This window comes from Centroberyx gerrardi, chromosome 2, assembly GCF_048128805.1.
Source record: "Centroberyx gerrardi isolate f3 chromosome 2, fCenGer3.hap1.cur.20231027, whole genome shotgun sequence".
Lineage (NCBI taxonomy): Eukaryota > Metazoa > Chordata > Actinopteri > Beryciformes > Berycidae > Centroberyx > Centroberyx gerrardi.
This window is the reverse complement of record NC_135998.1, coordinates 30637777-30657046: the sequence shown is the minus strand read 5'-3', so window position 1 is coordinate 30657046 and position 19270 is coordinate 30637777. Positions and strand designations below refer to the sequence as shown.

The window sequence follows — 19270 nt, the reverse complement described above, 5'->3', positions numbered from 1 at the left end:
AAAAATATAGTCTGTCCTTAAAAGCTTGGTAGTCAATACAAAGAGGGCACAACTCTGTAACTGAGCTAATGTAGAATAAATCAAGTGATTTGAGTGAGCTGGCTTTCTTATGAAATCAATACAACTTCTGAGAATAACATGGACGTTTCTTGGCATGGCATCTTTGGTGAGTATCATCCATGGCACAACAGAAATGGATATCACTGAAATGCACCCTAAAAACATGGGCTGCTTGCCAAAGAGCTTTTTGTTCACTTCTATGTATCTTAGAGGCTTTCATCACCTCATGAGAGGACAGCTTCTCTGGTAGACAGTGCGATACTCTATTCTCACTTCGACTCAAAAGGGGTTTTCATTTGATCCTTTCCAGAGATGCTCGTCGTCATTTTGGCCTCACTCTATGCCCCCTTCCTGCCTTATTGCACAACTAACCCCCTCATGGAAAAATACTTCCCTCTCTTGGAAATATATTCCACTCTCCACTCTCCTTGCTGTCAGCCATCGAGTTACAAGCTTCCCCAGTGAACTCCCAAGAGACGAGAATCCTACTGTACGATGTATCCGTCACTTGGAGACGCTTAAAAAAAGGGAGAATGGTGGGACTATTTGACTTCTTTTTCAGAGGGGTGTGTGTCATAATTAGAAGAAGAAGTCAACTTGATTACATATGAATCGGCAGGTGAAAACAAACAAATGCACATCAGGAGGGAGCGATTTAGTGCCACCCTGCCCAACCCAAATCAAAGCTGTCCAACCTCAGTTCCCCCGCAGCTATCAATCAAGCCGGTAGTTCCTACTTGACCCCCGTAATGACGGTAATAAATTTCCATGAGCGTGACAATGGTGTGGTGGGGGAAGGGGGGGCTGAAACAGTTGGTAGTACTTAACTATGGTGTGTATGTGTGTGTGTGTATATATGTGTGCAGGTGAGTGAGAGAAAGATAAATTAATGAATGTGTGTGTGCACTTGCCTCGCTCATATTTGCTGTATATATTTGTGTGTATTTTATCATACACAGTATATGTGTATAAAAATAATATCTAAACCACATTCTACAATCTAAACAACTACATACTCACAAATAATATGTACAACAAAAAATAATTGACATCCTTTACCAATGGTATGGTATGCAATAAGGGATGCATTACAATCACTAATGGCTAGTACAAACTGATCCACTTAAAGGTGACAGTAGCTTTTATTATATGCAGTAACTGCATATCTGAGTTACTGCATATAGAAATTGAGATATGCAGTGCCTTTCAAACATGTTATCTTCAGAAGATTCAGCCTGAGCAAAACACAAACAATCCCCTTTTCTCTGGCCATGGCAGTAGGTGTTATCTATCAGAAAGCCTTGGAAACATTGCCACTGTAGCCCTATGTCTCCCTGCTGCCAATTTACAACAGGGCAAGGCAAACACATCAAGCAAGCAGTAAACAGAGCAGATTAAACATTGTCACACTTCTGTTGCCGTACATGTCGCCTTGCAAAGGGTAGGGAGTTGAATCTACCGAATCCCACGCAGTAAGTAGTTGAGAACAAGACGCTTTCCACAGCTAATATGCGAAGTTAACCCTCCAGCCTGCTATCGCTTATACGGAATATTGGCTCGTTCTTTTTTTCAGGGCACAGAAGGATAAGTGGATGAATAAAAAGATGCACTGGGTGAGGGGATAGATTATGGAGGCAAGGTTGGGTAGTTATGAAATACTTTTAATGGTGTTGTTTATTATAAATCCCCCCCAAAAAGAAACTGTATTCCAATATGTTACCTAAAAAATGATGTATTCTGATTACAGATACTTGTGAAAAATTTCTGCTAGGAATACTTTTAAAGTGGGGGTGAGAAACTCAGGCCATGTAAACAGTGGCAGGTGTTCTATATATTCTTTATAAAATGTGGCACAGAAGAAAATTTGTGTTTGTATGCAAACCTGACAAATTTCCTGCACTTTGGAATTTTTCACTTTTTATTATCGGAATTGCCGGTACTGTGCAGTGCTACAATAGTATGTGGTATTATGCGGTATTATGCAGGACTATGCAGTTCTATAGTAGCATGCAGTATATTGCGGTATTATGCGGTATTATGTGGTACTATGCAGCACTATGCAGTACTATTCAGTACTATGTGATATTATGTAGTACTATGCAGAACTATGTGGTACTATGCCGTATTATGTGGTATTATGCATATTATTCAATTGTATAAATTTGAGCAGCACAATTAATTACAAAATACCAGTAAATTGTCTCACTTTTAAGTATACCAGGTACTGCGGACATTTTAGAAAATCCTTTTGTGTGTTTCACTTAAGAAAGCGGCCAAGTGCAAATAATAAAGTCAAATACGAAGGTGTATAGTTTTTATTACAGTAATGTTCCTGTTTGCCCATCCTCAATACTAAATACTAACACCTACCACCTTACTCACATGTCCTCAGTGGTGAACAATGACTGTGGGAGCTGCCATGTCAGACCTGTGGATCTATGAGGGGGAGGGGTCCCGGTCAGTGTGGATGTCCTCTGGTCGCAACATGCTGGTCACTCTTAGTTGTCAGCTCTGATTTATTATAGGCAAGCTGCACAGTTTCATATTTTGTCTTCGTCGTATCTACCCGCCTTGTGATCATGCCATGCTGACCCTTGTAGGGCTCACAGGGGAATATTGATAAAACAATTATCTGCTCTCTGTTCATTTGATTTTCCATTTCAATTATGGTGCACAGAGGCAAGGGAAGAAGATTGCACCATCGATTTCTTCCTCCATCTCTTTCTCCCTCTCTCTGTCGCTCTCCGATGTTATGGCAGGAAAGAGACCTGACTTTTTCCCCTCATTCCCCTCTGATGACGTGCATCGGTAGAATGACAGAGGGAGCATGGACATAGAATTCTCAATGCATTTCTCACCATTGATGCAAAGCAAACATCTTGGTCTATAGACGGAGTTTGGTCGCAATGCAATACTTTGGCAAGATCAACATTTTGCTTTGTGTGCATAATATTTATCCATATTCAGGTAATGAGAAAACACAAATCAATTCATGACTAAATAAATTATAGCAAGATAATTTCTGTGCAATGCTCTACAGAGCTCACTGTGGCAGGATGGTAGCATTCTCTTAATCGTACATCATTTACAGCCCAAATTTCCTTTCACTCTCACCTCTCCTGTCCATTAAACCCTGCCAATTCCATTCTAAATGACCCCATTAAGATGTAATTGCCTCTGTAGGTCTGTGCCCTCACTATTTCTTTTGAGGAGGGGGTGGGTTTCTTTTCCCTCCTTTTTTCACGCTACGCATGTGTCTCTCTTTCTTTACCTCCCACATTCTCTTTGTCTTGCTATCTCTTTTTCTTGTCATAGTAATGCCTCAGCTGCGATGGTGGCCTGGTTTTGAAGATCAAGCAAAATGTGTTTTGGGTTCGCAAGACATCAGCCTCTCCCCAGATGCCTTTGCAATGAGAAAGTCAAGTTAAAAAGATAGCTCATTAAGACCAAATACTCCAGATCAGGTGGTACTTCAGTTCGGTCCCCAGCCCACGTTTCTGGTGTTTCTAAACTCCTTAATCATTAGTTTCACATTTGGAAAGATATGTACACTGTTTCTTGCCTATTTTGGTCTTGGTCCTGAATGGGACTTGATTTGCTCTGGTCTTTGCTCTGGCTTTGGATCTGGTCTTGACTCAAACTCAACTGGACCTGGTCTTGGAATTGACTTGGACAACAACTACGATGGTCTTGACTGCAACCCTGCTCTAATTTCAAGGTGAAACACAAACCCAGATGTAATCGTACAGTGACTCTACCCTCCTGACAGTCTGAGCTTGTTTCGTAGACCTCACCTTCGCCGGTGTGGCCCACTGTTGTGCCAGCAAGGCATATGAGCGAGCTAAGAGCCCTCTCTGACGCAGGGATAACTAACCAAGGTATGCTGGTTGCTCAGGGAGTTGACATGGGTGGCTAGCTCCGTTAGGGCCCTGACATTGATGTATTGCCACTGACTCCCAACGTCAGGCAGAGTGCGCCGGAGCTCACTAGACCTAGTGGGTGGGAGAGACTGACAGACTCCTTTCCACACCTTAACAATGTTCATTTCATCTATCGAGGCTGAGGAGAATCGCTCTTCAGCTCTACTTGGTCTTCTGTTCTTTTGCCCTGATGAACTGGAGGCGGTACTGTCTCATTCTGTCTCAGCTGACTATCTGTCTACCCACAGTCCATCTGTGGGCCTCGACACTCTTCACAAGTTAATGTGCACAGCTGAAATCTCAAACTGCTCCTCGCTACTCTCGCTAAAGTGTCCATTTCTACGTCAACTAAAGAGTTCTGCCTTCAACATGAACCGCTGCCTAGCGGATGTTGTTTACACCCTGATGAAACTTTGTCGAGATACTGGCTCATGACAGAGGTGTACGATGTTGTGATTCTTGTCCAGCAATTATGTCCAGAGGAGTAAGATTCATTTTAACCTCCGTCAAGTGTGGTAGAGTTCGCTTTATAGCTGTCCGCTCGCTCCTTCGTACATGCCGCGTTTCACATTGCTTGACAAAAGCACGTCAAAACCAAAGGGGAAAAACATTTCTGTATTGTTGTTATGTGGCTGTAACTTTTTGCCCATTCCTAGAGACTCTCTGCCACACCCTTCTTTGAGCAGTTCATAACAGCTTTAGAGTTGTTCAGTTTAACACCTTTATTTCATGGTTATAAAAAGGGTGATAAACATAAAATTGATAAGCCGAGATTAGAAAATGAGAAGTGCGGTGTGAAATCCATTTTTTTCTGTGTCCTCTCCAACTTCCCACACAATGTACGGGAATAATTTCATTGCATTCAATGTGAGAACACTGAATCCAATACACTTTCATTTTCCCTCCTTTTAATCTTTTTGTCTATATTTTCCATCAAATTCAAACAAAATGCATCAGAAGCATCACAATAAACTGACTGAGCACTTGAAATATTTACAAAAAACTATATATCGTTTTTGAGAAAAAAAATGGTACCTGTTTTTCAACGCTCAATATTTCAAAAATACAACTGCTTACAGTGTCTACGGTGCCACTATTTTATAAGAAAAGGCGTTTGGTTAGTCAATAACTTTAACATTGATCCACTGAGTTTTACTTCCATGCCAGCAATCTTTTTATGATTAGGTGTAATATTTTTAAAGTTGTTTTTAGCTCTTTGAAATTACACTCTTCACTTGTATATTTTTGAGGCTTAGTGTTCAGTTAACCTGGTAATAGACAAAAAAGTGGTGGCATCCAATTACATATGAATTGAAATGAGCAGCCATGAAGATAAAACTGTAAAGAAAGAGAACTGATTTGATGTTCTCTACATCAAGTCTACAAACCACATCTTCCTCAGCTGAGACCAATGAAATTGTTTGCAGGCATGAATCTCTTTGACAGAGTTATGTGAGAATTTAGGCAATATATTATATTACAGCAATGTCTCCCCTCATATTACTATGTGGGAAGAATTTTGAGTAATACCATGACATTCTCTTTAAAGTCAAGGTTCAATTTTCCTCTCCCTGAATCATTGTAATGCAAAACATAAATGCACATAGAGATGCAATGACACGTTATGTAAACAAAAGACAAAAAATGTATGTGTGCAACAATGAATGTAAAAAAATATGCCGTAATGAGGCATTAAATATAAAATATAGGTCTATAATTGAGAACATTCACACCCCGAATACAAAGGGAGTGGACTGAAGACTAAAGGTAAGTTGAAGCAGAAAAAAATCGAATCCAAACTTCATGAATCTTAAGATATTTTAAATGCACTTTTGAAAATGTCTGTTTTCATATTGATATACAATAAATACCAAGCTACCAATATCCACGCTCACATCAGGTCTGATGTTTTTCTCTCAGGCACGTGTTTGAATTGGATGAGGGATTTGGCTTTGGGGGTGATGCATAAGTAGCTTCTTATAAACATCCTCAAATAAAATAAGCCCTCCAGCTATTTTTCAAAAGCCCTGCAGCGGCTTGATTTTCACAGCTAGAGGCCCTTAGATCTTCTCTGGACAGCTTTTACATGGCCCTTTTAAGTTTTTATGCTTGCCTTTTGGCAGATGGCAAAGTGAAGTGCACTGAGCCTCGCATTGCAAGAGCACGGCGGTTATGATGAATTAAATATAAGAAAATCTCAGCCCGGCAGCCAATGAGAATTATTTGTCTTATTAAAATGGTAGAAAATACCGATTAAATTTTCATGCAGTTGCCGGCTTTTACGCGCAGCTGTTTTTCCCCCTTCAATTTAGCGCTGAAAGGTGGTGACATGTTGTTCAAAGATTACACAGGGACAGGGATGGCTGGAGTGATGAAAGGAGGAATTCCAGTAACGCCTTGGGTTGTGTATCCACTAGGAATCTCTCTTTTTCCTTATGATTTTCAATGGAGTTCTTGTACATTCCCCAACAGCGCTGAAAAATGTTTTAGTTTTCAGAGCACCAAGCAGTAGATGTTCTAAATGCTTAAGATTTTATTAAAAAAGCAGCACACTTCAAATGTGTTTTCAATAGTTGCGTGCAGTAGTAGCCATGAAGCACACTTCCTACAAGCATCTGTTAATTGCTGCTAGCTAAAAAAGTGGTGCCTTGTGAACATAAACACCTTGGCTGCATGTTCACCATTGACAAGTTGATCATGATAAATGGTCATGACATGGACACTCTCCATGTATGTCTCTCTTTGCTGGCTTCTTTTCCCAGTTATTTTCAATTGAAGAACATGTTCCAGACAGCGCTTAGAGCTTAGCATGTTTTTAGCGCTCAGAGCGCAGGGGCGTGTCTACAGGGTGGCCAAAATCTGATTGGCCACCCCAGGTGCCAACCCCAAAATCCTGAGTTATGATTGGCTGATGGCCATAAAGTCAGAATTCTGAGAAAAAAGTCAGGACTCTGACTTCCTGACTTAATCTCAGAACTCAAATCAATTTTTCACGTGGCCCTAATCCTCTTCCGTAGCCTTGTGTTCTGTATCCTCCAGATAGCTGGGAGCGCTGCTGTCCAATAGGTCAGCTATAAACACACGGCAAACACAATCTCCAACAGTTGAATCCAAAAAGCGATTAAAACACTTCCTTTCAATACAACACCCACACAGCAGTGGAACCTGCCTACGTCCTTCCTAAATGCCATTAAATTGAGTCTGTGCCCCACCTCGGCCTCCCCAGTCAAAATGGCCCGGACACGCCACTGTCAGAGAGAACACTGAGTTGAAAACATGTAGACTTTTAGCAAAAGGCCGCCACACATCAAAAATATCTTGAATAGTCTCACAGCAACAGCAGTGGCCACGACAAGCACTTACCACATACAGCTTAAAAAAGAGATGCCTAGTGTACACAGGGCTTATAGTGGAGACATTTATGTTCCTTATGGACAGCAATAGATCTAGCCTCGCTTTTTTCTTTTCATGAAGGCATGCACTACAAGTTCATGCACCCATACATGGAACAAATGTATTTATTTTATTTTTACGCAAAACTAATCAGTTGCTTAGTTATTTATACCATAATCAGTGCTCAATCTGAACAAATGATGGCTACAGTGTTTTAATTAATCAAAATTGCAATATTAAAATTGGAACAGTAATATTTTCTATCTGTTATATGTATGAAATGGTCATCTTTCTGTGCCTTGCAGCATTTCAATATTATGAAAAACCAAGGAATTTCAGACAGCGAGCGAATTACAATGTCTTCTCTGATTCACTGTTGCCACAAAATTGCCACACATTTTTATGACACAGATATAAAAGTTAGGATAAAAGTGATATCTTCCCTCAAAAGAGTTGGTACACAAAGTCAAAATATTAGACTTCTGTAGTTTAGAATATGACATTACATTTGATATTTGATAATAAATATAAACATAGAGCCTATAAATAGCAGCTTCTTCTACTGTACTTTTATCACTGCAACTGCTTTTGTAGCTCTGTTTATCAAGCCCTTTGCCCTTTTTCAAATTAACTGCCACAACAAAACACTTGCCCCAACTCAAAGTGCAGTTACATGTCACAGGCAATCAAAAAAATGTTAACTACACAAAGAAAAATTTCATATAAGTGCATTTTCAAGAACAAGGCTTATGAATACCATGAATAAAAGCTGAAGATTTAGAAGACGTGGCCAGAAATAATAGAAAGAGCAAGGACAAAATGACATGCAGTTGTATGTGTTATGATGTTGCAAGATAGGGACAGAGATACAAATCATTCCTTAATTCATCATCAAGAGGGAGGAAATGTGAAACGGGCACAGCGCAGATTCAAGAAAAGTTCACGTGATATTCTCCTCCATAAAATATACGGGCTTGAAACGGTGTCAGGTGGCTGCACTCGGAAGCTTTTATCCGCGGTGACAAAATTATGGATGACAACACATCACAAATGGTACTTAATGCATATACACATGTCACGGGAGTGGAGGGGGGGGGGGATGTAAAATATTGAAAGTGGCACTGACGCCGGGCGGAACATTTACTTTTCAGAAATGAAAATTTAATACCGCAATACTTGAGCGCAATTTAGTTAACCTGGGGGGAGGGGTGTGGGGGGGGGGGGGGGGCAGGGTTAGGAGCAATGTCGAATTCATCAGCTGCCTGTTTTTACGGTGGGATTCCTGCGTGTGCTACAAGCGCTCCGGCGGGGGAATACATCAAGCCTGATGCCCCCGCGCTTTAAGAGGCTTTGACATTGATAGAGCGCTGTTGGCAGTGGCTCGTCTCGCCGCCGTGCCAAGGATACGTCACGTAACTCTTTAGGGGAACAACGGGACAGTGTAAGGAATGTCATATGTACGAACCAAAACATTGCCATGTGGTTAAGTGTGTTTTTTTAAATTAAGCTTTGAATGAATACTATTTCAATCTACTACTTCATGAATACTACTTCACAATCAGTTTTGACCTGCCTGTGCAGCCTCGCCACCTCTGTCATCAGAGGTGTGACCAAGTCAGCTTTGCTCGAGTCCCAAGTCAGTCTCAAGTCTTGATGCACAAGTCACAAGTCAAGTCCCAAGTCTAACTGTAGATTACCAAGTCAAGTCCAAGTCAAGTCCATGTCATTAATGTCAAGTCTCAAGTCTAAATGTAGAACAGCAAGTCAAGTCAGAACAAATCAAGAGTCCAGTATCAATTTAATATCTTAAAGAAAACTAAATATCTAGGACTTTTCAATGCAATATGGTTTAATAGGATAAAAACTTGCTAAACCAGTCAGTGCAAGTCAAGTCAAGTCTCAAGTATTCTCTTCATGCATCAAGTCAAGTCTCAACATTGTGACTTGAGTCGAAGTCATGTGACTCGAGTCCCCACCTCTGTCTGTCATTAATGAATTAATGATTAAAGTGTTCTTTTTTTTAAGCGCCATATTCTCAAGAAAGGAAGAAAATCCATACAACTTGAAGAGACATGTTGTGACCCCCCATTTAACCCCAATTTATAACTAGCAAAAACACAGATAGCCTTAGGCCTGTGCTTTAACTCAAGAGAGCATTTTGTTAGTTATCTCAGCATCCAACTAGTGTGTAACCATTTTCACTAATCAATTCTGCGTCTTTGACTTGATTGCCAGTCAGTCCTAGCCACCACCCCCAGAACAAAATTCCACCATCCCTGTTAAGCTGCATTAACAAGCTAAACGTGCAGCAGGGAACGTTTAAAAATAGTTGCAGGATGCTAATTGCTACACTAGTTGCCACGGAGGCTCATTAGCATAGCTTATGCGTGGGGAAAGAAAAAAAAACATTTCCATAAAACCCATTTACAATTTCAACAATTACAGAGGATGAGGTGCTTTGTCTGAAATAACATACTCAAGTGTGTTTTTTTATGCTTTATGCAAAACCTGGAGGCGGCCACAAGACAGATGGAGGTCAGTACCGTATCCAAACCAGCGCATAACAATCTAGAGCAAATTGCCTGTGCCAGAGCTTAAACCATGAATGGAAGGAGAAATTACAAGTTGTCCAGCGAACAAGAGGACATGCTCTGCTGCTTCCCAGCCATAACACAACGAGCCAGTGCCACAGTGGAAGCGGTTCATGCTATGCTTCAAGGAGCAACAGAAATCACATCAGGGATTCTCACTGATAATGTTCACACTCTAGTCTATTTTCCAACCCACTGGCTCATAAGGTCCATCTTAACAGTTGTCAAAGAACCAGACAGTGGTTGTAAATCCTCTGACAGGATATCTGTTAAATATTGATGATGACACCAACATATAGGAGTTTTTTTTTGTTTTTTTTGTTTCTTTTTTTACATTTAGATATTGTTGTTGTTATTGGCATACTGGACATGTAGACAGATTTATTCATCTCATTAGCTCTCTGTTTGATTGCCCTGAGACTGAATGTCCCCCACAGGCTTAAGAACTGCTTACCTCAGTAGCCGGTAAATCAACTTAATGATTTCAATTGCCCTCACTTCGCTTTATTACAATCTAGGCGCGCAATTGATTTAGTCCAACGCAAACGTATATGGAATGTCTTTATGAATCTATGTGTTTGGCGTAATGCAAATTTTCTGATGTTGCCCCTGCAGCTGGAGAAAATAATAATAATTGGTTATACTGGGTTAGAGTGCTATAAAAGTAAGCATATAGGTCTCAGCTGAATGCAGAGCATTGCATTGCTGTGCAAGTTGTTCTGTACCTCTTGAATTAGTGGAAAAATATTAAAGTCACACTGAGCTCACTTTCCTACAGTAACACCACTGTAATTAGCACACTGATGTGAAGATATCTGGGACAACTGCAAATATGCCCAAGGCTCTATTATAGGAATCTGCCAAAACACATAGGAAACCACCTCCATCATTTTTCTGCCTCACCAATCACATCTATGTAGGCTACACACTAGGGTTGGGTCGATACTTGATATTATCGTATATTGCGATATTTCTTATTATCGTGATATCGAATATCGCCAACCATGGCACCATGTGTTGCTTAGATCACAATTGTACAAGCTTTTAAACTTATAAACCTATAATCTACTAATGGTACAATAGTAAAAAAACAAAAATAATCATACTTGAAGTGAAAAATTTGTGTTTTTAATTCAAGTGGGTTCCCTTTTTCACAATCAGCCCGTTTTTCTGGAAATAGCAGAAATGAGCAAATTATACCAAATGGTTAGTAGTTTCCTCCAATGCTTCAATGTAAGATCAAATTTCTAGGCTGTTAATAAAAAATATTAATATTATAGCCTAGAAATTAAATGTAATTTGGAAGAAATAAAAAAAAAAAAAAAACTGGAAACCACCTCCTCCCCCCGCGACAATATTGTATATCGCGATATTCTGGCGGGACAGTATCGCGATATTCAATTTTGGATTTCGCCCCAAAGCCTACTGCACACCACTGTCCTTCGAGGAATACTCACAAACTTTTGCTAGGAATAAGACAGACGTGATTTAAGTTGGTGATCAAAACACCACAGCGAGCAGCAGGGTGGTCAAGACCGGACGGCCTCGGGTTCGATCCCCATCATCCCCAACTGATTACCTTGAGGAAGTGTCCTTGAGTGAGACACTGAACCCTCACCTGTTTCAGTGCTGCTGCTCTGTGACTGACCTGCACGGGACATTAAGGTGGCCTGATGGACTCAAGAGACCCTCCTGTAACTGGAAGGTCACATGTTTGGTCCTTTGCCACAGACAACGTGTCCATCCCTGTCAATGTGTCCTTGGTCCAGGAACACTGCCCCTGACCTCTGACCCCTCTGGTGAAATGAGTCTCTGAGGAGGACACATCTATAAAACAGCATGCCTCAGATGGACATGCAACAAAACAAACTCCTAATTACAGTCTGTGAATTACGGTGGATGAAGTATTCCAACATTCCTCCGAATATTTAAAAGAAAAAAATCACTTCTCTCCATTTTCAAAGTTGAAAGTCATTTGAGTCCACAACCACTGATTTGGCGGTGACCATTCATTTCCTCTGAACCATAATTAACATCTGATGATGGTCTATAAATGTAACAGTTAATGAGTCAAGTAGGCATTATGATGCTAATTTGTTTTTATAGCTGTATACTTTTAGATAAAACACGTTATTAGTCTCTAAACCTGATTTGTAGACTTTCTAGACTGTAACCCAATGACTTACTCTTTTTTTATATACTGTTTTGCCTTGTTTTATGTTTTTTATGCTGCTTCTGCCAATTTTTGCTTTTATTCTATTTAGCCTTTTATTGTTCCATCTCATTGTTGTTATTTTACTTTTTCTCTTTTAGTAGTTATTATTGCCTTTGGACTTTCTTTTATTTGACTATAAAGCACTTTGTAACTGTGTTTCGAAAAGTGCTATATAAATTATTATTATCATTATTATTATAGTAATAAATGAAACAGCAAATCTGAAATATGGCACTGAGATTTCTTTTGTGGCTTTTTACTTGGTTGTCTTCTCATACAAAAATGTGCTTTACTGCCAGTAGCACTGTAGAGAAGTCATTGGTTCATTTTGATTTAATAGTACCTATGATTTCCAAAATATATTTTATTCATATAGCACTTTTCAAAACAGTGTTCCAAACTGCTTTACAAACAATTAAACAAAAAATGAATTAAAGCCAGTAAGATAAACAATAAATATGCTGCACATGAATTAAACACAACCTCGTATAAAAACGAAAGAGGAAAATATGAACAAAAAGTAAAACGCGTGAAAACAATTTAAATGGTGAGTCCTTGGTATTCAGTAGAGAGGAGGCAGGTCGCTTCATGTCATAGACTGTGTGTCTTTCTGTTTTCTCTCTCTACTACACAACTCTCAGCAACACACACACACACACACACACACACACACACACACACATCCCTTACTCTAACCTGCCTCTGTCTCTCTCTGCAGCGGTCCCTAAACACTTTTTAACATTTGTTTACATGGTTACCAGGCAAACACTTCACAACCAATTGCTCCTGCTCACTCCGAGACTGCTGCCTCAAACAAGGAGGCAATGTGTGCACTTCTGGATTTAAACCTTTCCACATGCACAGTGATGAGGCACTTACTGTATCTTTCAAAAATTTTGCAAAGAAACGGTCTTGTAAAATAAAATTTTTTGTCAGATCAAGGCAGAAAGCATCGCTCCCACTATAGCTTCAATTAATCTGGTGTGTCCATGGAATCCCACCACCAGCAATATATTCCCATATAGTGTATGCAACCATAACTCATGTATATTGTGTATTTCCACACAATGTTCAGCACCCTCCCTGCTGGAGTTGCTGGGTGCTGGAAAGTCCAATCACAGTTAACATCCAAGCCTGGCTGAAACATACTACGCATGTTTGTGCTCACAGAGTAAACACAATTTAAATCAAACATTTAAACGGAGCATGAGATAAAATATAAAACTAAAAAATAAATAAATATAACTATTGTGTTAGGGTTAGTTGTAACTTTTTCGGACACACTAAGAGAAAGAGACAGATATCACACATCATCTGGTAAATACAGTTTATCGGCAACATCTCTGACCCTTCTTATGGTTTTGGTGTTGCATTTTTTTAAGTATCACCTGCTTTGTTGCATACAGGTGTTACAAATATAACTGTCGTTACATATACCAGCTTATCCAGCCTATTATGGAGGGCTGTTTAGACTGAAACTTCTACACTAAATATGAAAATTGGATGGATCTAAGTGAAGTTTTCTCTTTTCCATATGGACTTCATTGTACCTTCAGCAGCTTAACCCTCCTATTATGTTTCATTTCATTCAACATTTAACGTGTCTAAAAACACGATTAACATTACTTTTTCAGCTTGATACTTCATGACTTTTCCCAATTTCATGGGGAAAACTGGTAAACATAAAATTTAAAGTGATGATACGTTTTCAAGGTCCTGTACATGCTTTGTATACAACGGTAGCCTTATAAAACCTGAGTGAATATCAAAGTTTCACACATATTTTCTTACTCTTTGTTTTGACTGATAAATAAGGGAACTTTCCCATGTAATTTTTTGATCTTTAAAAAACGTTCTGATGCTTTAGGGCCCATAACATAAGACACGCAGTAAATTTTTGTCCCTTCTTTGAAGACGTAGAGAAAAATATGTTTGAAACATTTCACTCTGCTTTTTTGCAGCAGTACTGGTACTCCCCTTCTCAGGATTACTAATCATCTCCTGGGGAATGATCTCTTTTCGTGCTGCTTCACCTCTAGCACAGCCTTTCACACAATTGATCATGCTTTTCTAATTGATAGACTGAGGAGCTGCGTTGGTATCTCTGTTACTACTCTGGAATGGTTCACATCTTTCATTCAGACAAAACTGTGGTCCTTGTTATTGACCCTGAACCCATCTCTAGACAATTTTAGTTTTTGTACAATACAATAGTTTCCTGTTAGTTTTAGAATTGATTTTAAGATTTTACTTACTAGGGCTTGACTAGCTACCTATATCTCTTTTATTCTTGTTGTATTCGCCTGTTTTATTCTTTTGTAAAACTGTAATTTATGTCTGGTGTTTTTATTGTTTATCTTGTTGACGTTTATTATCGGTTTATTGCCTGTGAAACACTTTGTAACTGTTTTCAGTCCATTTTTTTTCGATAAAAGGGGCCTAAAAAGACTCCCTACTGTAAACAGTTTGTATTTCATGAAAAGTAGATATTTTTTTCTTTTTATATGCATTATTTCATAATAATAGGTTGTGTTTTTTTCTCTTACTGTTCACAGTATGTGGTTAAAATTTTGGTTTTGGTGTTTATACGTTTGCATCAAGATTCCCTGAACTATTGTTTGGGGAAAAAAAATAAATAAAATAAAACCTCCATGATAACCCCCATGTAGGCAACACACACAGCCTTAGTGTATTCAAATACAAATGAAAGTCAATTACAGAAGTGAATATTTAATTTAGTATCTCTATCTCAGAAATGCAAAGCCCAAAACACATAGACAGGCACTTTGCTCATAAGTAGGCTAGGCTACACACACATCTCATGAACATAATGAATAATTATTCAGTGCTTCCAAGTGACACACCGGCATTACCACATCTCTCAAAGGGGACCACTTTGTCCCCTTTTGTGAAAAGTTGGGGTACATGTACCCCAATGATTTTTCTTGATTTCATGATTTCAAAACCCTACATGTGTCCTACATGTGTATTTTTGTATTGTGAAAAAGCTGCCAAAAAACTATTTTGACCCCTCTAGAGGGTTAATAAGCTATTTAAAATTACTTAAAAAAAAAAAAATAAAGCAGTGAAGATGAACATGTCTGTGCAAATGCCATGGTAACCATGGTAACCTTCTCGCGCCACAACAAGCGTTCCATCACCTGTGCAAGGTGCGCGTGAAAGTTGGGCTATCGGCGGGAAACTGTGGAAAACAGTCGACTGCTGTCTACTTGAGGTGAGGGACAAACACAAAAAAAATCAAAGGTAGGCTAGTCGAGACTACAACTCAACGGCTAGACAACCTTCCACGAGATAAACAATTTAACACGTTTGTGGTGGACCAAAGCACTCAATAGCTTACTCGTATTAAGTAATATATCATTATTACTCGTAATACATAATGTGGTCTGTAGCCTATATTATACAAGCTAGTAGCCTTAAGAGGAGAAAGCAGCATTTGTTTTCTGTGTTTCTGCTTTAATAGCATTGTGTGAATCATTTCCCTTAGATACTGGACACATTTTACGTCCACAAGTGTGAAAAATGGAAAGATAGAGGATGGAAGATGTTGTAGCTCTTGTTTAGGCTATAGAAGACACAATGAAGCTCTCACCTGTTTTTTCCTTGATTTCGCAGAGGACGCTGAAGAGCGCAGGTTTCATCCTGTGACAGTTCAATCCATGTTTCCTACCACAGCAAACATGGACAGATGTATGAGAATAATATCCTAAAAGCTGATGTATTTAAAGAGACTACCATTTTTAACAAGACATAGCCTACCCGAGTGATGAACAAATGAATAGCCTATATATTCCACTCAAAATGCCATGGGATAAAGCCTTAAGAAGAGGCATTAACTAGAAACTAAGGAGAATTTTTCAAGTCAAGTTGATTTTGTGGAAGTTTATAGCTATAGGGTCCTGAACTGAATGAATCAACTGATGAAACCTAGTCTACAATTTCATATGTTCCTTTAGGCTACTATCACTACTTAGGCTATGTGATGAGAAAATGTCCACAATTTCAAAAGTTTCCTTCAGAGAAAGCTGTTGCAAAGCCGTTATTGTATTGAACCTAACACACATCTTAAATAAAGTAGGTCTGTCTCTGCTTAATTAAACTATGTTTGCATTCATCGACTATAATGATTAAAAGAGGACGAACTTTGCCTGCGCTTCGTCCAGACTCTGGTCAGTGATGGTCATGATCTGATGGAGAATATCCCCAATGTCTTGCTTCCTTCCATCCCCGTCGGTGCCGTCGTGTATGTGCGGCAGCGGTAGTCCCATGCCTCCCTGCACCGGGTGTCCGGCCAGAGTCACCCCGCTCAGAGCCTGCATCATCCGGCCTTGCTCCTCCAGGTCCATGCCGCAGCACAATCAATGCGCTCCGTTTTCAGAGAAAAAAATATCGGATTTCCACTCGTTTACGTCCGCAATTATAGTCCGACAGAGAGTATACGCCTGAGCAGGAGAGGAGGAGGAATAGAATCGAGGTGAGCGAAATAAAAACGATAGGTAGAAGGGGTCGAGGCTGTGTCCGACTAAAAAAAATCTTCTGGGGATGTGTTCCGTTTTGTACTTTTCAACTCCAGTGCAAGCAATGAGGATGGTGGCTGTTTTCCTCCACCACGCAAAAGATCCACCTCTGGTAGTCTACATGACACATGGAAGGGAAGCGGTCGGCGGAGATTGCTCCTCGCTGCGTTGCGTCCGCGGCCGACTGTTGTCAACCGGGCTACCGATATTCCCCGTCTCGGTATTATCCTCGCTCCAGTCTGGCTTCAAACTTCCAGGATCCCATTGAACCAGCAGCAACAATGCAATGACAAATCCTCTGACCAGACAATGTAGATGACGGGTGTGTAGAAGTTGCAGCGCAGTGCCTGGAGCAACACTGAATGATGATGTTGATGATGCGCACCAACCAGTTCTTATACTTATAAAAGTTTCAGTAGGTTGCTTAAATGGACAGACCTTTATGATCACGCATCATAGAGAAACCTTAGAGCGTAATTCCTGTGTAAATATGCATCAAACTGCTGCCTGATAGTGAACTCTGCATTTGACAAGGTGCCAGCACAGCAAGGATGCGAGGAACTGAGTGCAAGAGAGGGGCGCTCAAAAATAAGAAATCTGTATGAAAATGAGCTCCACCCCCTTCGAAGGATGTGCGCCTTTGGCACTCATAAGTAGGACACCCTGCACACTCCCTGGTCATAGCACACCTATTGCCTATAATAGCAGACAGTCGATTTTGCAGAAGATATAGTAGGTCTGCGTGTAGGTTAATTGGATAAAATATCCACGTGCATCTGGCGCAACAATTCGTTAAACCCTAAGCTATGGCAAGGTTCCTGCATATAATATAATTTGCCACCAAAACTTCCATATCTTCTTATAAACATGAATTTTCTGAATTTTTTTATGTGATTTTCAAATAAATGTTTGTGTTTTTTGTTGCTTGATATTTGCTCTATATCATTGTAAAAACTATATATGTGTAGGCTATGTGGAGAGAGAGAGAGACAGAGAGAAAGAGAGAGAGAGATATTGATATTCATCTTGATGCTTTGGCAATATTGTCTGTGAACTTTCATGCCAATAAAGCACATTGAATTGAATTGAATTGAGAGAGAGAGAGAGAGAGAGAGAGAGAGATTCATGATTAGTATTTTTGTAATCAGAACCCCCAAAGGGGAAATAATATTAGTAAATTATGTAACATATTTTAAGTCACAACTGAAATGTATTTTTTTTCTAACTGATAAATTGATATTTTGATCATTGCACTATAGTATATAGTATATTTTATATCTTAGTGGGCCTGAATGAGAGAGCAGTACAGACCAAATCTCAAAGTGTATTTACAAAAACTTCCAGGTAGAAAGCCAAGACGAGAAAATGCCCAAATCTTGTTGTGTTTGGGGAAGTAACATGACCAGTGACATTGTGGTAAATAAAAGGGGGATAAACAATGACCTAGAGTTGGTGATTATCATAATGCAAACAATCCAGCATATCTTCAGAAAAGCATTTATTTGTTTGTTTTTAACATCCATGATGATGTTAACTATAAATTTACCTCATACTGATTTATGTCATGCTACAAAGATGGTAAGTCACTCACTGTTGAGGGATCAAATCTGCACTGATAGCAGGAACTATACTTTCTGTAGATCTTATGTTGTTTTATATTGACTACATGCCCAGACACATCATAATTATAAGCATCCAGTGACTTGTATGCATGCAAAGTCCCAAGAGTAAGCGGGCCTCAGGTGTTCATTAGTTATAAATGTGCATGTACTGGACAGGAGACAGCTGGAGAGGGTCAGGGTGCCACACATCACTGAGTAGGGGTGAGGCAGTGACACAACATGATCATCAATGAAAAGCTGTAGTTACTGTATATACTGGTCATAGTCTGTTCTGTCTAGGCCAGTAGTTCCCAATGTGGGGTCCGGGGACACCCAGGGGTCCTTGAGGGAATTCCAGAGGGTCAATTTAATTTCAGTATTATTTCACTCCCTAGAAGTTATCACAATGAGAGTTTGCATAAGGATGACTAATTTGCTCATAGGTTTCACTCTCCACCCTGTTAGTATCAATTCACCTACAGTATACAGTTATATAAGTCTGTAACATATATCATATTTAACAACAAAAATCTTCTCAGATGGGGTTTCATATAGGACAAAATCTTCAATCTTATTAAATGGGGCCCATGGTCTAATGCAGATCAATTTGGGGGTCCGGCATTTGAAAAATTGCCAATTTGTCCTGATGGTGATGCTATTCAGCATGACTGTGTAAATGTGGTCTGACATATTTTGGGGCCCCTTGCAAACAGGTGTGTCAAGTTTGGATGGTCTAGCATTAAGCATTCAGGAAATCTGCCTCCCTCCTGTTTGTGCATCACCGTCAACTTCATTTGTGTGTCACAGTTCCAATCGGAATTCGGGGCATTATGCATAATGACATCCTCCTGTTTAGAAGTGGGCAGCTGTTGTGCTGCAGACGGAACATTCCAAATAGTTTTGTGATTTTCTGCGCCTGCCACCTTTCTCTGAAAATACAGTTTCACAGGCA

The 19270-nt window shown here is 39.7% G+C and overlaps 1 protein-coding gene across 1 annotated transcript in view; it reads right to left on the bottom strand.

The window, feature by feature from the left end:
- Positions 1-16546, bottom strand: part of pbx3a (pre-B-cell leukemia homeobox 3a) — a 56443-nt gene extending 39897 nt beyond the window's left edge. The window contains exons 1-2 of the mRNA XM_071917547.2: positions 16344-16546; positions 15793-15866 (exon numbers count right to left, since the gene is read on the bottom strand). Of these exons, the coding sequence (XP_071773648.1) occupies positions 15793-15866; positions 16344-16546 (277 nt within the window). The remainder of the gene's footprint in view (positions 1-15792; positions 15867-16343) is intronic.
- Between the last annotated feature and the right edge of the window lie 2724 nt (positions 16547-19270).